At 40.0% G+C, this 22,695-nt stretch overlaps 1 protein-coding gene across 6 annotated transcripts in view; it reads left to right on the plus strand.

Moving 5' to 3' along the window:
- Positions 1–22,695, plus strand: part of UNC5D (unc-5 netrin receptor D) — a 520,162-nt gene that overhangs the window by 457,383 nt on the left and 40,084 nt on the right. For all 6 annotated transcript variants that reach the window (XM_058525192.1, XM_058525193.1, XM_058525190.1 and 3 more), the window contains one exon: positions 2,987–3,071. In XM_058525192.1, coding sequence (XP_058381175.1) covers positions 2,987–3,071 — 85 coding nt within the window. The remainder of the gene's footprint in view (positions 1–2,986; positions 3,072–22,695) is intronic.

The raw sequence follows: 22,695 nt of genomic DNA on the forward strand, positions 1-22,695 counted from the left end.
TCATCAAAGAAAGTGAGATGAAATCATGATGAAACAGATTTGTCTCTTTCTTCCCCTCTGACTTGAGAAGCACTTGGGTTGAAAAGTAAAAGTTCAAATAGCGTTGTCTATGTGATTCCCAACCAGTTCCCAGTTCCTCTGTGAAGGGGCATTTTTAAAGCTCCACACAAGAAGCCCTGGGCAAGATTGAAGCTGTTCACTGGGAATGAGTTCCAGGAAAAATAAGTGTGGGGAATTGAAACATATGCCCTGTTATTTGCAGAACATAAATGTAAAATATGCCCTAGGGAGCTAAAGAATAGAGAAGCAAAGCACAGAAATTAAATTGTTCTAATGCCGTCCATCCCAAATTGCTGTATGGAGCCTGGCAATGATTTCTCAAAAAGGCTGGGGTGGTGCCCACACTCTGGAAGTCTTTTATTATGCAAAATATGAATCAAGAAACTCAGACAGGTGGTTCTGTTGTCATATCAAATAAAAGGTTATCAGGGTAGCAGGTGGAGTTTGGGGAGAGTATATTTTTCTTTAATCAGAGATAACTGGTGAATGACATATTGAAAATGTATACTTCTTTAGGGAACCACAGGTATAAAGATTTCCCACAGAGCCTTTCATTTTTCATAAAATATACCTTGTCACCAACACTACCACTCCCCACAATCCTTGCCTCTGTGTCTGACTATCTTCAGTCTCCACATAAAATTTATATGTTTGGGTGGGGGGGAGGGAAGTATGTCTGAAGGATAATCATACAATTTCTGATTGAAGGAAAGATGAAATAGGTGAAAGCTCAAAATATCCTGCAGATTCAGGTTGAATTTAAGAATATTATGAGTAATGTTTCAATCTAAACACAGGGAATTAAGTTGACTTGAAAGAAATGAGATGTGATCTGCTCTACAATGTCCACACACATATTTATTCTTATTTGATCTGGGAGTTGATCATCTTCTCTGATGATCTAGAGAAGACAGCATGTCTCACAGTCTGGCTTTTTTTTTTTTACTCAGAATTTTGAACCCTATTCTTGCATTCACACAGTCATTTGTTTACTAAGTGCCTACTCTATGCCAGGCATTGTGCTACATGTTATTGATGAAATAAGCCATTATTGTTTTTTTTTTTTTTACCACACTGTATGATTTCATTTATTTGAAAGTTTAAAAAAGGCAAACTAGTCAACATGTCAGAGAGCAAATAAGTGATCATTTGGGCTGCCAATCGAAGAATTGATTCTAAAGGGCATGAAGGAACTCTTTATGGCATGGAAATGTTCTCTATCTTGATTATGATGGTGGTGACATGAGAGTATACAATTTGTACACTTAAAATGGGTACATTTTATTGCATGTGAATTATACTTCAATAAAAGAAAAAATAGGAAAGGGAAAATGGGAGCATAATAAAGTTATTCTTTTGGGTTAATTGCCTAAAAGGGCATTACTGCTTGATAATAGCCTTCTGTGCTTCTACATCTAAAGAATAGGAACTGAATGTCTTTGTTATCATAATGGGCTAGATAGTCTAAAAGGGAGGCAACAGAGAGAAAGTGCTATGTCAGACTAAAAGAGAATACAAAATGCCTAGGGCGTGTATTCAGGTTGACATCTACACACTGTGAATATCTTGTGTATTACAACTTCCGCTCAACAGCAGGGAAGGATATAATGGAGGCCACTTCATTTGTCGACTACATTTAAGGAAGAATGGTCAATGAAAGGAGGCCCCTAAGGATGGCAATTATTACAGTTCTGCTACTATTGACATTAAGGTCCAGAATATAAATGAATACCCTTGCTGAAAGCTGTATTTAAATATGCCCCATTCTTAGTGCTAGTGAAAGATACTGATGATAACTAACACATTACTGAATAATGCTCATAAATGTGAATCACAAATAACTTGTTTTGCAATGAGTGTTGCATTCCTTGCTTCTATAGCAGCTAACAAGCACATAGAAGGATATCAGTAAAGCCTGCCATCTCTAGATTTAAATTATCATCAGCAACCTGAAAGCTTTCTGTGCAATTACATTAGCTCTAATGACAGGAGAAAAGGTGAGAGCTGCATTATTCAAAAAATAGGAGGATGCCCTGAGATTTTATTTTGTAAAGATCTTACTGTGTCTCTATTTCATTTCTTTTTATAAACAAGAAGTTACATTAAAGAGAATCTCTGCCCTCTCTAAACTCTTCTCTCTTTGCCAAAGTAAAATATTTATTCACAGCATTCAAGAGGAGGGAAGGGACATTTCAAATGCAGTGTGATGTGCCTTCCCTCCCTAAGTTATGTGATTTTACTGAAGTAAGTCTACTGAGTTTTTCTCAATTTAACATTGACATGAATATGGTTAAATCACCTTTAACCTTATCCTTTTCTAGCTTCTGTTTGCAAATATAAGGTTAAATAGTGGCTATACAACAACCTATAAGGTTTCTAAGCTTATCTATGTTTTTCTTTCTCCAGTTTTCTTGACCAAATGCAGTACTCCACTGATCACCTCCCTAAACTTGCTTCAAGATGTACAATTTGGAACACAGTTTCATACTAGGCTCTGGCAAAATGTTGGATGGCTCACCTATTATCCCAGAGACTTTTTCAGGAAATGAATGGATAGAGACAAGATAGAGAAATACATTTTTAAATTTTGGAGCAGATACATTGATAAACTCTTATATTCTCAGATATGTTTGATAATGCCTGGTCTCAGTACACCTTATCTTTTAAGAGAACTAAAAAATACCAGGAAGACTTTAAATAAAAAACTAATTTGAGTACACAGTTGAAGAATATGCCCCCCTTTATGTCACTTTAGTAATCAATGTTTTCCTATTATCATCTTGGACTTTATAAATTTTCCCAGGATTGGGATTTCATAAAGTGCTGTGAGAAGGTCCTTTTTTGAGAGCATCTGTAAGGTGCTCAGTTGAAGTGCTTCAAGATAATTGGAAAATCTACGAATAACTTCTTGTCTTTTCTCTTTTAGGGGTGAGTTTACTCATACCACATGGCGCCATCCCAGAGGAGAATTCCTGGGAGATTTATATGTCCATCAACCAAGGTGAACCCAGGTGAGAGACAGAGAAGGATGGTGTCTTAATGAATATGAAATATGAAGCGGAACTTCTGCAGAAAATCTGAAGTTATTAAGATAATGGGACATGGAGATTTGTATGTGAGATAGTGAACTGATTGACTATATAGAAGGAAAAACCAGTTGCAAAACTCTTGGCTAGAATGAAAACACACACAGCTCCACATTTATAGGTAACTAACCTAAGTCACTGATATCTAGACAGCAGACACCAAATATAAAACAGTGAATCCGTAGGCAAGTCATAAGCAGGGTATCTCCATAAACACTGACTGCCTCACATAGGCTTCCTCTCAAAAGAAAAAAAAATCATCCCTGAAGGCACTCTTTGGTGCTAGGCATTATGCAAATGCAGAGAATCATTGACCTGTGACCTTTCAAGAGCAGCAGAAGACCTGCCATAAGCTGAGATACATTTCTTAAGCAATTTTCTTCAATGTGAAAATATGGTCTACGCTTCAGTAGCTTTCAGGTCTGACAAATTTCAGCAGCATTAAATTCAATTACATGAACAAATACAAATCTTGTCGCATACTCTTTTAATAAAAGTAGTTGGTTATTTTCTCAGCACAAGTATAGTATTTGTGGAAATGTTGCCCTCCTCCACACAAGATAAACCTAACTCCTCTTTATAAAGCAATTTCTCTCATAAACTGGATATATACCTCTGGCATTTTCAGTCATAACATCTTGGTTATTTTAGAAGAGATTTTTTGTTGTTAGCAAAGAACACACGAAAGAAAAACACTGAAAGGAAAAACAGCCAGAGAAACAGATGGTTTGAACAGATTTTGATAGCTATCTCCATGAAGGATTTGTTGGTGCCCAGTGGTTTTAACTTTCTGCTCTACAGGGCTTGGGAGGAATGGAAGAAAGGCTCTGCTACTTGGCTGTTGGAGTATAAGCAGTACTATGTCGGGCTCTTGTGTTATTTCTTCAGTCCCGTGGATCTAGATCCTTTACCTGTGCACGTGAAAACATGCTAGTATCTAAATACCTCCACTTGGCAAATAAGGGAAACCAAGACGCTTGAAGAGTTTATTCAAGATCTCAGTTAAGCAGACCTAAAAATGGAGTTTTCTGGAAGAGTCACCTCATTTGTATCTCTTTGGTTGATTTATATAAGAAACCATACCTGTTTAAAATTGAGGTCATGGTCAATTACGCATATGCTTGTAAATATAGCATCCTGCAGAAATGAAGTCTGAGGCAGAATCCAGTCAACCTTGCCTGAAATCACAGCCTCCTGCAAACCCCTACCTCTGCATCCTGTTCCCTTCGTGGTACTCAATCCACTGAGAACCTGTTCAGCTCCTTCCTCTCAAACCCATCCCCAGTGTCTTCCACCTCATTATGTGAAAACCAACCTAGGGCGAGTTCACCTCAATCCCTCTGTCTTACTGGAAGCTTCTTAGGAGGGCAGAGCTAGAATGTGCGAAAAGGCATCAAATGTACAAGAACTTAAATAAAATGGCTCAAAAATGTGGGAAATATCATTTGGAACACTCTGCAATTGTAAAATACGGAGAAATACATAAAAGCTCACCAGAGCCCGCAGACCTTGAAAGACAGGTTTGGCCTAATGGGGTCGTCCCCAGCTAGCTTTGTAAATTCCATGTTAACCAATTTGGTTTATCCATCTGCATCTAAGGTGTGAGTTCATTACTGCTGTCTAGGAAGGTACACAGAAACAGGAACAGTTCATCTAAGACTTGAGATCTATGAGGTGTGCATTTTTCTATTAAAATGAGGATAAAATAAAATTGCAGGAAGCACACATTCCTTTTCATGTTGCTGAAACCTTCCCAGACGTTCCTATCTCTTAAAGCAATGACCAGCCCCTGGGTTTCAGCCCATTTAGCTTCTTTGGCATCCTCACTCCCTTTTGAGGAGCTCCAAACTGCTTATAAACCACTAAAAATAACAAATACTTTTCAACTACTTTTGTAAAGCTTGGGTGAATTTTTTTTTCATCCCTGCCAGGAGGCTGCTTAAATCTGAGTTCTTCAGCTTTTAATCCTGGGATTAATCAGGAGAAGGCCATTTATGTAGCTATTTAGTGGCATCTTTTCTTTGTAAGATCACTCGAAAACCCATTTTCATCTTATGCTGTCCATCATTCTGAACTTGTGCTCAGAATAAGGCCCTTCTTCCTTGAAGTCCATAGAGCTGGAACAGTGCTGCTCTGTTTCTTTCATCTTTGCCTCTGGAGCCATCACAGTTCCCTCCTTTTTAGTTCATAGGTGTAAGAATTGGATTTTCTGACTCTCCGTCACCTCCACACACAGAGAATTATGGTGGGATCTTTCAAACCTCTTTTTTGCTGTATTTAAATTAAAGTCTGTTCCATTTTCCTATTGATGATACATTACTGTTGCCGTTTTCTGAGTTACATCCCTGGGGTAGCAGGGTAATGATTTAGTGGAACTGTAACTTATATCACTGATCTAAATTCTGTACCAGATTCCCAGGGATATGGCTGTGTGGAGTGAATCACAAACTCAGCACAATCCCCTGTATTCAAATCATCTCAGATGGTTATATTTTGATATTTTGGTAAGTTTTAAGTGAGGTTGTTCATTGTCTGAATTGAACATAGCCTGTCTATCTTGGAAGATCCTACTTGTGTTCCCGGGAAGCCTCCAAGAGGATACTCTGCACTTTCCATTAAGTGGAAGGATGCCACTTTCCTTTCTCAATGTCCCTGCTCTGTCTACACTTTCAGACTTGAACGACTATCTTAATGAATCTTTTCCAACCTCCTCCAGCAATCTGGACTTTGATTGGTTATAACTCTTAGGAAATTATCTCTGTTGACTTTTTGTACATATATACATATTAAATAGTTTGTTGGAAGGGGACTTTGCATCCTTGGAAAAGTAATAACTACTTACCTCTGTTTTGGTATAATTTGCAAAGTGCTCTCACATACATTTGACTCATTTAATCTCCACAGTAATGTTCAAAAGAGGAATATTTTGTACCAATGTTAGAGATGAGAAAAAAATCTGAAAAAACAAGGTTCCAAGAAGTAAAGCTGCTTTCCAAAGGCATGTTGCTTACTGGCTGCTCTGGGATTTGACTTCAGGGTATGTGACTCCAATTTCAGTGCTCATGGACTAAAGGATGCCACCTCTCCTTGATGTTGGAGACTTTAAGGCAACAGCTTTCTGACATTGTGTTCCAACTCTTGGTCCCTATAAAGAGGCGTTCTCTGAAATCGCTCTATAGGAGCTCTGAGACCTAGGCAAGGCAGGAAGGCAGGATCAAGTTGAATATTTCTGAGAAGTCTATGGGGGTCAATTGCTGTTGCTGCATTATAGAGTTGAGAGAAGAAAGACTGGAAGAAAGTCTCACCCCAATGCTGAATCTTAGCAGATACGATATTAGGAAACATTTGAGCTCAGTGGCTCAGAGTGTGAGCTCAGGCATCAGAGGCCATGGGTTCAGATCTAAGCCTCACTGCTATTATCCATGTGACTTAGGTAAGTTAATGAAACTCTTTGTGACTCTGTGTCTTCATTTGAAAAATGATAGTAGGTACCTACTTCATTGGGATATTGTGGCATTACATGATACCTGATATATCTCAAACACAATAAAACAAGAAAAGAAAACCTAATTGATACATTTATATTTGATAAAGTATTCTACCTACAGTATATCCTTTAATCTTTACATCAATCCTGTGTAGTGAGTAATAATAATATAATTATCGTAAATTTATAGATTTGAAAATTAAGACCAAGAAAAGTTAGTAGATTTGCCTTAGGTTGTAGCAGGACTGGACACCAAAGCAAAATTTTCTGACTAATAATGTATTTTATACTGCATCATACTCCCTACCTTAAGGCAGAATTGGGCATATTATTCTTTTTTTTTAAATTTTTTTTAATTTATTTTTCCCCCAAAGCCCCAGTAGATAGTTGTATGTCATAGCTGCACATCCTTCTAGTTGCTGTATGTGGGACGCGGCCTCAGCCTGGCTGGACAAGCTGTGCGTCAGTGCGCGTCCAGGATCCGAACCCCGAGCCGCCAGCAGCGAAGCTCGCGCACTTAACCGCTAAGCCACGGGGCCGGCCCTAGGCATATTATTCTTGAGTCCAGTAAGGCATGCTTGATGAGAGACAGGGCTTATCTCTAATAATGGAAATTCACCATGACATGGATAGAGAGGGGCCTGGATTGGGGAAGACAATGATAACTTTGTAATTCAACATGGAATTACACTGCAATCAAGGATTTCATAGAAAGCAGTGGAAAAATAGAGGAGGGCCCTTAATCTATTCTAAGGATAGACTTACAGAGGGACTCGTGGGGGGAGTAGTTTCCAGGAGATGTCACTTGAGGGGGGTCTAAAAGATCAGTAGAAATTAGCCAGACAAAGAAAGCCATGAGGGCTGTAACTCAATGATGTCCAGCTCCGGGATACACTTTCCAGTATCTATATAGAATTGGGGTGGGGGGTTGGGGAGGGGTCTTTAAGAGTGGCTAAATGCAGACATTTTTCCCTGCTGTGAAGTCTCTTGGATGTCAGAACATTGCCTTTAGCAGCTTCCTTCCGGGCCTTCTCACAAACAGAATGAAGATTTAAGTTTCATGCCCTGCTCCATTCGCAAAATAGAAGATGCTTAGTGACGTCGCTGGGACAGGAACTAGAGTCGCCTTGCAGAAAGGCAATGGCATGAACTTGGGGCTGCCAGAAGTATTTGCTGGTAAGAAGCCCTTGGGTTCCCCTGGATCAAGGGTATATAAGCAGCTAGCTCAATGCCAAATGTGGCTTTCTTTACTACAGGACCCTTTGGAGGGCAGGAAACCAGCAGTAATCATTCTCAAAAAGCCTGTCTCTTTTCTTAAACTTTAATTCGAAAGAATTTGGGTCTTTTTTTTTCCCCCCACATTTCTTCAGGAGCATTTTGGGGAAAAAAATTTTTATCCTCTCTAACCAGGTCTTGATAATTTTTTATAAAATTAGATTAAGATATTTAAACAAGTAGATTAAAATAATCAATTGTCTCACGTCAGATATTTCCCCCATATGTATTAGAATAAGAAAGTGATGTCGGTGTAGCACAGTCTTCCCATCACCACCCTCCTGCTTCTTTTCGCACCCCTCCCCACCCCATGGTTGGAGACTAGAGAACTGGACCAGAAAATTATTATATTTAGCTTTCTTCTGAGAAGCAATAAAATGAAACCAAAGGCAAACAGTCATTTCTTTTTCTGATTACACCGTCATGTGGGTATTCCTGACCAAATGCTTAGACTAGAATTGGAAATGTAAGTAATCTTATTGAAGAATTTACAAAAGAACATATATTTTGGAATTTGAGCTCAGCCCAGATGGGATATTTCAACCACTTTTTTTCTTCTGGTTTTTTTTTTTTTTTTTTTTTTGCTATCAAATGGTATGGTCTGCCCAATGGGCACATCTTGGGGTGAGGATTGGTAAGGTAGACATGGTGGTGTTATGAAACATTAACGGTTTTAATAGCGAAGCATGAAATAAGACCAAATACAAGACCAGGAAGACAGAAAAAGCTCTGGGAAGTGGAAGAGAGTAGACAGCATTTCTTTCCCAGTAAGGGGCTCACAGTTAAACACTGCAGTGTAGGCTACTCCTGTGGAATGGCTTCATATGGCTTTTCCTTGATGGTAGCAAGAACAAAACACATAAAAACAAAATTATAGATACACACATACACACACACTCCCCTCCCGTATCACGCCGAATAGAGGATATAAGTACTCAGAAATGTCCTTAGACTGTTTGAGAGGACCTCATTTCTAGAACAGTAAAAAGAAAACACACATCTGTATGGCCATTCTACCTGTAAAAATGGAGATTTAATTAAATGAATCTGTTTGTAGTAAACTACTCTTTATATCAAAGCCGACATTTGAGGCCATTCTAAAACCTTTCATCTCGGTAAAATAGGAATCTGCACACGCTTTTCCTGGGACCTCTGAGAGCTCTGATTTCTCCAAAGGTAAGAAACGCCTGTCACCAGGCTACTGCACTTAGTGTAGCAGTCCCAAAGTCTTGCCTCTTGAGCTCAGAATAAGTGCACCTGCCCTTGGCTCTACCCTGACATCGGGTGACTGGTCAGGACATTGTTGCAGGGGATAAAATCTGGCTCAAACCTTCTGAGTTGATTTGCCTCTCTGTTTGCCTTCTCCAGCTTAGAGGATTCAGTCGATAGGTTCCATCTCAAGCCATCCCTCAGCACAGGCAAAAAACACTACACCATCTCACTGCAAAGTTGTGGACTTCTGGAATAGTTTTCACAGTTGATATTATGAGGTCAATTAAGTCAATGACTATTAAGTGGCAAATGTATTCACTACTGTGGATTAAGAAAAATAGCATCTTTTATATAGAAGGAGTTTATTTCTGGTGGAGGTGTTGGTTGGAGGACGGAGCTTGTATACATGTAGCAGGATGGTGTTTGGGGGCACAGTGGACTTTTTCTGTATTCCTGAAATTGACAAAGCTGATTTACACAAAAGAAGAAAAAAGAACTAAGTACCCCAACATTCTAATTTCAGAGATTTGCCAGCTATAATGCCAAGGCTAATTTTCCCACCTCCCTGCAGAACCTGCTGAGAAGCGTCATTTCATCAGAATGGGCACTGCCACTCCCACACCCACTCACACACCATGCCCTCTCCCTCCCTATTGATATAAGAATGAGACTTGAAGAGCAAAAATGAGAAGTCATGGTTTGGAACAGTACAGGTATCAAAAATGGCTGTCCCTGCCCTCGCCAAAGCCAAAGAGAGTAGCTGCAAGAGAATTACTCATTAAATGTGAGTCATCTACAGGAAGTAGACACTGATACCTGATTTTCTCATTGTTTATCACTTAGTTGACTTGTTCCATGCTACCAGGGGATAGGAAAAAAAAAAGTTTTGGGAAGGGAGGGCATCCGCTAAAGCCAAAGAGAGAGGGGAAAAGAGCACTTCCATAATTTCCAGGTCTTCATGTTCCCAAGAGGTAGAGAAGATGACCCTGGCCAGGAGTTGGGAGCCAGAGAGGGTAAGTGAGACTGAAAACAGGTTTGCCAGGGGCCACTTCCATGTGATGCAAAGAGGCTCAGAGAACAGGGTGAAGATGCTGCCAGCTGGGGGCCAGTTGTCAGATGTAACTGAAACCCACAAGAAACTACAGATGCTTAGGGGCAACTGTTTACAATCCAGTCACCTGCACCTTCTGTCAGTGAGGTCTTTTGGAGTCACCACCCATTTATACTGAATCCATCAAGGATTATCTTAAACTCGTAAGTCACCCAAGAAAAATATCATCACCTTGCCACACATAATTAAGTAAGGAGGTGATTTTCCTTCTCCTTCCTTTCTACCACAATGCCACAGGGATAAGCTCATGAGAAAGGAAATACATGAGGGAGTAGACAACCTACTCCCTCCTCTCCAGACCAAGTATCTAGAGCCTTGTGTGTGTATGTACAAATGTGCATGAGTGTGTGTGCATGCACGTGTGTGTTTGTATGCATGGGTACTGGGGGGTGGGGGTGGAATTTTGAATCAGATGTAAGACTAAAGTTTTAAAATGAACAAAAATGAGTCCTAAAAACTAAATGAAACTATTTTAATAACTAGATGTTTACTGAAAAGTTATAGAATCAAAATGAAATGTCTTCAAGAGACCCTGCTACCATGGGTGGTTCCACTAAGCACAATTGTTAGGAATTACTAGGAAAACTAGAACCACTTAATACCATAATAGATGAAGCCCTGAAAGCAAACCCAATTTCCCAAATGAATGATGATATTGCAATGCGATACATGTAGTGAGAAAGATACACAGATGTTAACCAGGAGTGAAAGGATGACCTCTGTCTAAAGGCACAGGGGACGTTTCAGAGAGGAAGTGACAACTGAGTTAAAAACTGAAAGACAGGAAGTATAAGGCATTCCATTCAAAGGGAATAGAATGTGCAAAGGCACAAAGGTATAAATAACATCAAATATTTTGGAACTAAGCAAATCAGAACAAAACATGAAAGGAAGAGTGATAAGGAATGAGGCTAAAAAAATAAGGACTAGACCATGTAGAGTGTTGTTTGCTTCTGAAGGGAAACTGAAATTTACCTGATGGGTAGGGATTGATGAGGCTTAAGATTCAGGAGGCCTAGTCATGTTTACATATAGATATATTACCTTCTGCTTCATCTCCACTGCCACTGCCCAAGTTCAAGTCTTCATTATACCAGCACCCTCCTTGTGAGCATAGTGAAAAGTCGCCTCATTTTGCCTAGCACGATTATGAAGAATGCCCTTTTTTATCCTCAAAAATATCTCAATTTGGACTACAAATTATAGTCACTCTACTTTTGAATGTCCTTGTCTCTAGTTAGGAACATTTTAAATCCTTTCTCTAATCCCTACATTGCTATCAGTGGGGAGTTTTGAGAGAGACTTGGGGAGGAACTCGGCAAGATCTGGTGCATGTGTGTGTGCATGTGTGTGTTAATATGGGGTGAAAGAGATGAAGGAATTGAAGATAATTCCCAGAATCCTGGCTTGGGAATTGACGATTAATTAGTAGAGAGACATTTGCCAGCTGAAGGTCACCTGAGAGTTTGTAATAATAGGTGCCCCGGGAGAAACATTGGAGTTCTTTCCAGGGAATAAACACAGCTCTTTGACTTACCAGAAAAGGGGTAGGAAGAAAAGTGATTAAAGAATAAATAAATAAAAGCCAAAAATAATATTTATAACCAAGAAAAAAGGCAACTGCTGAATCAAAATCCCATGTCGAGCTTCAGAGCATGTGACAGCATACTACTTACAGCAAAATGTCACCATGTCGGGGAAAGACTATGCTTGCCTGCTTCATGCAGGGCGAAATCTTCTGCCTTCCTTTGTTTTCTTTGCCTTCCTAGCTAGGTAAGAATATGCCAATCCTAGAACTCACTGGAGTGAACTGATAATGTACATAACTTGTCAGGAAAGTAGTGCAGACTTAGTCATTGGCATTGCATGAGAAATAAAGAATTATAAGAAATGGGTGAGGAGAACACAGGGATTCAGAAGGCCTGAGTTTCAATCTCCCTTTCCACGTATAGCCTTTGAGCAAGTCATTTTCTTTCTCTAGCCCTCCATTTTATCATCTATAAATTTTGTGTATTATTAACTGCATTCCAGGATTTTGGTGAGGATGATAAAATAACTACATATATGAGAAATCCTGTGCAAACTATAAAGTGCCATATAAATGCTACATTTTGATATTATTTTCTTTTGTCTATCTTTATTTTTTTTAATTACGTAGATAATGAGTTTTCTAAAGTCCATGGAATTTACTTTAACTCTGTGCCAATGATGCTGGGTTCTTCCCTTTTGACTGCTATCACATTCCTAGACTCCGAGGAAAGATTAATTCAGTGATAGCAGACATATTAACTATTCACTCTAAAATCAAGAGCCTTGTGAAGATACAAAGGACACCCTGCAAAAATTTTGGTGTCTGCCTCTATTTCTCATAACATTGTGGCCTATGATTTATACTTTAGGGTTATATTTGTGGGTCCAAACAATGGACTCTGGGTTGGCTGGTGTTTAGATTAGGAGATCAATGACCAGTCAAGCTGGGCAGGTAGCGTATGCCACCTTGAACAAACTTTGTCCCTGTCTACTTTGCCAGGCTTTTCTTGCTAGATAGTGACGGATAGAAATGAATGAATTGTCCCTGTCACCATTTCTTTCAATAGTCAGTTATGGATTTGAATCCAGTTTGTTGCTTTAAGTGAGTTTTAGAAATTTTTATTGGAAGAATCAAGTTGATGGCACATAATATCCCTTTGAGGAGATTTGGCATTCACTCTATAATAGGCAGAGGGAACTGCCGAGGAGGAAAAGTGCTTCCTAAGTAACACACAAAGGTGCTTTTTCTGCTAGTGCAAGGGGAGTAAATTGCTGCCATTTGGGAAACCATTAATTCTTTCAGGCTACCAGTGCCATGCAGTGTAATAAAGGGGCGATTTATCAAATGGGATCTTAATGGCCTAGAAGGGTTAATGCCTCTTTAGCTGAAGATTGTGCTCTTCTCTGTAGTCAAATCATGATGGTTTCTTCACAAAGTCATTTAGGTTAAATATAATGCCATTACCCCTAAAAAGTGACGAGGGGAAGAGAAAAATAGTGAAAGAAAGAGGGAAAAGGAAAAAGTGGGGACGAGGAGGGAGAATTCTCACATTGTCATTTTATGATCTGCTTTTTTTGGAAGGGAGAATTTCCCCATACCGTGCTCTTTACCATCCCTTCCACCCCACCACCCCTTGGTCCAAAAACAAACATATATAAATAAAAATTGGTGTCATTTTAATCAAAGTACATTTGAAGCCCATGTGAGCTCACAATGTGAAGTGATTAGCGTAGTCCAGAGGAGTCTTTAATTAAAGATGCCATTGACAAGATAACAATGGTTTGTGAATGTGGTTAATAGATCTGAATGGAAGGTGCACCTTAATTCAATAAGAGGAAAGTCATTGGTTCATGAGTTTGATTGTACATTGTAAGGAACACCACATACTGTAATTATTTTTATTCGTATGTGCCATTTCTTTTATTGACCGTGCTGGAAGTAGAAATAACCTGTCCTATTAAGATATTTAATATCTATCATCCATTTCACTTCACTTTATTTTTATTAGTTATAGCCTAATAAAAATGCTGGGAGAAGGCACCAGCCCACACTGAGGCTGCCCTCCGTGCTCTCTAAAACAATCCACACAGCCCTTTGAAAACCTGGGTGACCAACCTCGTAACTCCCTTGGTTATAATCTTTAAGACAAACCATAGTAGCTTCCCAAGACTCTAAAATTGTATGCGGATATGGAGCTTCACTCTGGAAATTAGGGTGGAGGTGCTGGCAAGTTGAAACAATGAAAGTAACCCAAAGGTGAAACAATACCTTCATCCAATTTTGTGATGTCTGGGAGACAAAAGTGGATCAAGAGGCAGGAGCAGAGGAGTCTCTAGGTTCAACTTTAAGCCATGAAAAGCCTGATGGTAGAAGAATGCCCCCCCCCGGAAGATGTCCACATCCTAGTCCCTGGAATCTGTGAAAATGTTACCTTACATGGCAGATGAGACTTTGCAGATGTGATTAAAGTTAAGGACCTTGAGAAGGAGAGATTACCCTGGATTATACAGGTGGCCTGTGTAAGGGTCCTTATAAGAGGAAGGCAGGGGGCCGGCCTGGTGGCGCAAGCAGTTAAGTGCATGCGCTCTGCTGCAGCGGCCTGGGGTTAGCTGGTTCAGATCCCGGGCGCACACGGACACACTGCTTGGCAAGCCATGCTGTGGCGGTGTCCCATATAAAGTGGAGGAAGATGGGCACGGATGTTAGCCCAGGGCCTTCCTCCTCAGCAAAAAAGGAGGAGGATTGGCAGATGTTAGCACAGGGCTGATCTCCTCACACACACACACAAAAAAACAGGAAGGCAGGAATATCACAGTCAGATATTTGGAAAAGGCGAGGAAATAGATTCTCCTCTGGAGCCTTCAGAAGGAACATAGCCCTGCTGACACCTTCATTTTAGCTCAGTGAGACTTCTGACCTATAAACTCTAAAATAGTAAATTTGTGTTATTTTAAGTCAGCAAGTCTGTGGTACAGCAATAATAGGAAACTACAGTAGTCTCCACTTATCTATGGTTTCACTTTCCATGGTTTCAGTTATCCTAGGTCAATCATATTCCCAAAATATTAAATGGAAAATTCCAGAAATAAACAATTTGTAGGTTTTAACTTGCACACCATTGTAAGTAGCATGGTGAAATCTGCACTGTCCTAGCTCCATCCCGCTCAGGACTGAATCGTTCCTTTGTCCATATGTATACCGACCTGCCTGTTAGTCACTTAGTCTAAGCTGTCTAGGTTATCAGATCGGCTGTCGAGGTATCACAGTGCTTATGCTCAAGTAACTCTTATTTTACTTAATAAAGGCCCCAAAGCAGTAGAGTAGTGAGGCTGGCAATTCGGTATGCCAATGAGAAGCTGTGAAGTGCTTCCTTTAAGTGAAAAGGTGAAACTTCTCAACTTAATAAGGACAGAAAAAAATCATATGCCGAGGTTGCTAAGATCTACATAACTTTTATTATAGTATGTTGTTATAATTGCTCTATTTTATTATTATTTATTGTTCATAATCTCTTACTGTGCCTAATTTATAAAGAAACTTTATCATAGGTATGCACGTATAGGAGAAAACATAGTATGCATAGGGTTCGGTACTATCCACGGTTCAGGCATCCTGTGGGGGTCTTGGACCGGATCTCCTGCCAGTAAGGGGGAACTACTGTAATTCAAGCCTCTATTATGACCATTCTATGTGTCTCAAGGCCCTGCTTTGCTAAGGCTTTCTCCAGTGTCTATGAATACAATCTTAGCAACTCTCATGCCCACGTTTTACCTTAGAAATTCCAGGTTTGGAGAATATGTCCAGGGAACATCTGTGCCTTCCACTGCCCACCCCTCCACACGCACACCCCACAGCCGCCAGCACTAACAGGACAGGAGATGCTAGTCCTCGCTGTGTCACACGTGAGCTGTGACTTTGGCCATGTCCCTCCACCTCACGCTGTGACCTTGTTTCCTCATCTGAACGACAGTGGTATTGGGCCTGATTACTCCTAGGTCCTTTCCCAGCCTAAAGTGAAATGATTCTATGAGATAGGACTCAGATTTCCTCCAAAGACTGTCTTCCCCACTCAAAATGTAAATGAGTAAACAACTTAGTCGATATAAAAAATGTCACAGCAACGTGCCCCACAGATCCACTCTCCTCCCTTTCCCCTCACTATCTTTCACTTGAAAGCACCTTCAGTGAGCCATCATTCCACTTCTAGTAAACAAGCTAAAGGCAGCCCGGCACTGCATGAAAGATGAGGCTTAAATTGTGTCTAGGAACTGGTGATTTACACATGATTTGTGATTCCTTGAGTCTATTAATTGGTAAACACCCTATGAATGTGTGTGTAAACTAAAGCCACTTAACATATGCAAACAGTTTAATCTCTTGGTGTGGTGTTGCTCAGATTTCAACAAAGTCAAAGATACTCATTCCAGTGTGGATGTAATTCCCCTCCCACCTCAGCCCCCCTTGAGCCATCTCTCCTCCTGTGATCCTATTTCAGATAATACCCTGTGGGTTACCCAGATTTGTAAAGCCTTTAATAGTAGAGCCATATGCTTCTGTCCTCAGTGAATTGGGCTTCTTGCTTGTAATCCACTGTTCTAACTGCTCCTTTCCCCACCCCAACTAATGGGATATAATGGCTTGGTGAGCTGTAACATTATTTCCAATTGCTGGTAATCAACCCCCCAACCTGATGTCCTTGCTTATTAATACACATGCTACTTAAAGAAAGAGGATGTAGGAACAGTCCCTGTGAAGTTGAATTTTCAATAATAATAGCATCACCCAAGGCCTTAATATTGAGCATATAAACTTGACCAGCAGCCAAATTCCATCTCAGAAGCCTACCCTTTCTATATTTGACAGGGCACCTAGGCTCCATGGCGTGAAGTGTTGCTTTGGATATATTCTCAAGAACTGCACAACTGTTCTCAGATGTTAGTGCCAGGGCTGCCTTGCAGGTAGGGAATGCAGGTAAAAAGGGCAGGTTCCTGACCCTATCCCAGAAATACTGATTCAAAATCTTAGTTGGTGGTGTCCAGGGATATAATATTAAACAAGCTGCCCAAGGAACTGTGAACCACATTACAGTTTTACGACCACTTGAAGACTAAAAGAGAAATCTACTGTGATAAAAACAAGATTTTGCTCAACTTCTCTATCCTCTGTTCTGTTCCTCATCCTCTATTCTCCCTTTCCAGAAATCTGTTCTCTTAAGTCATACATAGTGGTTATAGAATTAAAGCCCTCAGGAGACCTAGTCACGGTGTTGGGGTTGACTGATGAGCCAAGCTGTCTTTAAAGGGCCCCTCTCTGCTGGAGATTCTGTGATGCTATTTTCCTGGGGCTGATCTGAAAGATCTGGTCAGAGCTGGAGAGTGAGACGGGTATCTGACTCAAGTAAAACAAGAGAAATAATAAGCCCCAAATCTTGATTTTTATCCACAGTAATGTTAGCAGTCGAGGTCGATATATGCGAGTTTTAATGAAAAGAGAATAATAATAGTTCAAACTATGTATCTTATTGGGTAGAAAACTGTAGGAGGCTGGACCTACCTTGCTTTCTGAGCTCTAATTTTAAGACTAAGTACAGCTTCCACCTATCTGCCTTTTATGTTTATTCCATTAAAAAATGATTTAATTATGTATCGACCCGGGGTCTGACATAGTAAAACTATGATTACTCTCCTGCCTGCTTTCCTGAGTGATACTCTGGGTAAAGGTGATCAAACCTACATCAATCTATAATACAGACCATAAGGAGGAAAAGAGGGAACAATAATTACCAAGCGCAGCGTGACAGACAACAACAATGAAAATCTCATCTCGAAATATGGAGCCGGTTGTTTTGCTTGAAGAGAGTGACACATTACAAGTCTAGAATCAGAACAAGAAATATTGAGAGCAAAAGCAAAATGTGCATGGATACACTCCAGCCCTGCCGTGCGTAGCAGCTGCCGCCTTGTAGCTGACCTTCATCAGCCTGACCTTCTGTTGGTACTGGGATGCAGACGGATGCTGTCGAATGTTAGTTACCACGCGGCCGGGTTTGGACCAGCACCTCACCCCCACCAGCTGCAGCACCTCTATCACCCTCCATCGCACATTTTATACAGTAGTCAGTGACCTCGCTGACTTCAACAAGAATTCTGGAAAAATTCTTCCTAGGCCTCTATCTGCATTCATTCATTCAAAAAATTTATTTTTTTAACATAATTTCAAACTTAAGGAAAGGATGCAAGACTAGTATAAAGAATTCCCAGCTATCCCACACCCAGATTCACAAATGTTATTTTACTACATTTTATATATTCTATTCTCTTTTATCTCTCTCCACACGTGTGTATGTGTGTATATATGTGTATGTATGTATACACACACATAAATAAAATACATATATATATATACACATATATATTTTTTAACCATTGTGAACAAGATGTCCCTTTGCCCCTAGATATTTCAGTGTGTATATCCTAAAAACAAGTTCTCTTACATAACCACAGAATTATCAAAATCAGGAGATTAACATTGATACAATACTATTATCTACTCCACAGACTTTATTCATATATCACCTGTTATCCGAATAACGTCCTTTACAACAAATGCAAATTCAGGTCCATCCATTACACTCTATTGTCATGTGTCTTTAGTCTCCTTTAATCTGGAATAGTTCCTGAGTCTGTCTCTATTTCATAACATTGACAGTTTTTAAGAGTGTAGATCAGTTATTTTGCAGAATGTCCCTCAGTTTGGGCTTGTCTGGTATTTCCTTATGATTAGATTCAGGTTATATATTATTGACAGGAATGTTACACATGTGATGCTGAGCTCTCTTCACTGTATCATATCAGAAGGTATGTTCTGTCGATTCATCCCATTACTGGCAAAGTTAACTTTGATAACTTAGGTTAAGTGGGGTCTACCAAGGTTCTTGTCTATAAAGTAGTATTTTACCCTTTGTAATTAATAAGTTCCTTGTGGGAAGATACTTTGAAATCATGTAAATAGTTCCTTATTATTTGTCAAACTTTCACCAAATAGATTAGCATCTATTCATAATTCCTGACTGAATCAAATGTTAATATGGTTGGTTGCCAAATGATGACTTTCTACATTTATTAGTTGACTTTCTATTGCATGGAAAGGTTTTCCCTTCCCGTTCATTCATTCATTCATTTATATCCGTATATTTAATGGGTTCTTATATTATTCAGTGGGTTATTATCCTTTACTACCATTATTTAGTTTGATGCTCAAAATGTTGCAGATTTGATCAGTGGGGATCACTTCAAACTGGCTCATATATCCATTTCAACAAATATTGTTGAGTGCGTACAACCAGCATATATTAGGCAATGGGGATACAACAATCAACAAATAAACAAACAAAAAAGATCCCTGGTCTCCTAGAGCTTACTTTCTAGTTTGTGGAAGACAAAAAATAGATAAGTAAACAAATGGTGTAGTGCATTAAAGGGCAATAAGTGTTGCGGAGAAAAAGGAAAGCAAAGATCAGCTTTTGGTGGAGGGAATGTCGCAATTCCATTGCTCAGGCATGGTCAGGGAGTACCTCGTTAGTAGGCGTCATGTGAGCAAAGACCTGCGGGCTTGAGGGAGCTAATCGTGTGGATGTCTGGAGGAAAACTCTTCCAGGCAGCGCTGAACACTCCAGAGCGGCAGGAACAGCTGTACTTCCTTGAGGTGGGAAGTTGGCGTTGTTAGTGGGATTCCTCTGGCTGCTGAGTTGAGGACAGACTGTGGGAGGTGAGGATGAAAGCATTGCCAAGGCGTCTTAAATTCCCATTGTGCACATCCCTAAAACATGGAAAAGTCTGTCAAAGAGTGTATTGATACAATGACGTTTATTGAATAAATTAGCCATCTTTTGAGCACAGATCCTACAGAAATAAGACTCATAAAAAGGCAGGAAAGGCAGGAGTTCAGGGTTGGCAAAGCAGATCCTTCACACGCTGAGCACATGCTAGGTGCTTTTTATGCTTTTCTTCTTTTAACTCTCAAAACAATCTTAGATTAGATATGATTTTGCGTGTGAGGAAAGGGAGGCTCAGAAACACATGGGCTTTCCTGCTGCCACACTGTCTGGTTTTCATGACAGAGAGAAAGGCAGATGGAAGGTCGGACAAGGGATGTGGTATCGGGGATGATGCCATGAAGGACAAGTGATGACATAAGAATGTTCTTTTTCCCCACTTCGTATGTTGTCTGCAGCTACCCTTCTACTCCTGAGTTCCCTTTCTGGTAACTAAATGTGGTTAGCGATGTGGATCTTTCTGTCTTTCCAGATTACCAGGCAAGATGCTCTTGTGAGCTTGATCAGCACCCTCTCCTTCCATGTATATTTTGCAGCTGGGGGCATCAACGCTGCAAACCTGGCAGTTTTCCCCCCTCAGCTGCACTGTGGGACTAGAAATTTCAATTCACAACCATGTTTTCATACAGTTGCTCAACAAGCCACCTGGTTACACAGACCTGACTCTGAAATTATTGATCTTTTTATCTCCATAAGCATTCATAAACATGCACAGCATATGTATGGAGAGAGAGAGAGAGGATACAATGAAAAAGATAAGTAGCAAAAGTCCCACACAACCAGACTTTTCGATCTACACGAGGGTGTGTGACACACTGAGGTGGTTGATAGTGTAGTCCTGAAATCACTGCTCTTACTGGTTCATGGTATTATTAACTCACAGCAATTTTAGAAAAATATGTTGCCTTTTTTTTTTCTAGCAGGCGCATGAATACTTCCTTGTCATGTATTACATAATGTGGGAAAACTTAAATGCCATCCATGCTATTTTTGTCCAGGCCCAATTAAAAGCATCTCTCCCCAGCCCTTTGTCCTCAGATGTCCTAAGTCTGTCCTCCTGACTACACTTGGACTATGTTTTTCCCCCATCTTTCCTTGGGATGTCACAAGAGCCAGCAATTTGACCAGAAATCTCTGAGTGGTAACAGAAAAGGAAAGTGCATCTGGTCACAGAGAGCAGGAGCCTGTGAGTCAGAAATTTAGGGTTATTTTCCTGCTATCACTTTGATTGACTTTTCTGTGACCTTATGCTGTTAACACCTGCTTCCACAGGTGTGTGAAGAGCTTTAATTAATATTTGTAAATCTCCCTGATTGCCACAGATAGAAGGTGGCAGAAAAGGGCAAATTATTATTAATCATGGAAAAAAATGGAGAGATTTAAGTTTTATTCCTTCGCCAGAGAAAGACCTACACTCACAGACACCATTTTCACTGTAGGATTAGGTATAAATCTTGATTTACTTCCTTTTCACTGATGGAAATGCCCAATGCCTACTTAATGCAAAGCTCCCATTCTCTGCTCCACCTAAGACTCGAGATGCACCGCCGCTGACTGCTAGTGCTGTTTGATTACCTAAAGGAGCCTTGCTATTCACAATGAGTGTGCGAGTTCATCTAATTAGCTGATTTCAGTTCATTTGGCATTAAATAATTCCCCAAATTCCCATATGCTTGAACAATATGTTCAACAAGGGGAATGATTCTCTGAAAGCAATTAGATAGTTCTTTTAGGAGAGCTTGTCATCGGTCACTCATAAGCACTACTCCTGTCTGTGCTGGATGCAGGCGGCAATTTCGCGGAAAGCCCTTAACCCTCTCTGATGGCCAGTGGCAAGCATCCAGCACAGGCTGCCACGTCGTGCTGGTTATAGCTCACGTTGGAATTTTACACTTTTTCAAACCTCAAGTATACTGTTCTAGGCTGTTCACAGAGCATTTATTATTGCTAATACTCTACTTTCTCACCCCACCTCCCTCGCTTGCCTGCCCTGCTTAAAGGTAAATGCAGACATTTTCAGATTACCCTATGCTTTGCTTGTATAGAAGAAATGTCGACTTTGGATTATGGTTGCCTATGTGGAAGACTGAATTTTTTGAAGGCAACTCCAGTGTTTCTTGGGGAGGGAGACCCTGTAATAACATTCAGGGCTGTGTTAGATGCAGTGGATATAAGATGATCCTGCACAGTTATATGCCTTGACTTTTGTTGCAGCAGCAAATTACACATAACAAGCTAGACTGTGACCAGTACTAACTTGAGAGAGAAGGAGCATGTCAACAAAAGCAATTCAGAAATTAATATCATGTTTGATGCAGTCATAGAAAAATTGTTTATGCAAGACCATGGAAAATGTGGTATCTTTTGGTACTAAATTTCATCTTTATCTTTCTCAAGGGGTAGCTTTTTTGATCAAGGATGACATATTTAAATGTCCTTCCAAGATCAGGTGAGAGAAAGCTTAGGTAATAATATGAATCCCAGCTCTCCTAGCTCTCCTAGCATTGTTCATCTGAGAGTCTTAAATTGCTTTATTGACTATATTCTGTATCACTGTATTTCTTGTAAGTGAAAACCCAACAACAAAAAAGATCAAATAGCTTGATCAAAAACACATCAGCAGTTGGGGAAAAATTAGTAGGCTTCTGGGTTCTTCTAATTGATTGTTTCCTATATAGTCTCCCACCTTATTGTGTGGTGGCAGAGATTCAAAACAAAAGACAAGAAAATCAAAGCAGGAAGGATTCAGTGAGGTGGCATTATTTCCCTTTAGTTAAATTTCACTTTCCTTTATCTGTTTCATAACTCTGCATTCCCACTGTAAATAATTCGCAATATAGAAAAATCTGAACATCGGATTTGGGTGGAATGACTTTAAATTTAGATCCAAAATAGGAAAGAGTAGAAAGATACATATTTATGTATTTGATTATGCACATTTATAACTTTCTCCTGTGCTATCACTATACAGTCATGCTTCCCTTAACAACGTGGATACGTTCTGAGATATGCATGGTTAGGCAGGCTCATGGTTGTGCAAACATCATAGAGTGTGCTTACACAAACCTAGGTGGTATAGCCTGCTACACACCTAGGCTG

The sequence above is a fragment of the Diceros bicornis genome, chromosome 29, assembly GCF_020826845.1.
Source record: "Diceros bicornis minor isolate mBicDic1 chromosome 29, mDicBic1.mat.cur, whole genome shotgun sequence".
Taxonomy (NCBI): Eukaryota; Metazoa; Chordata; class Mammalia; order Perissodactyla; family Rhinocerotidae; genus Diceros; species Diceros bicornis.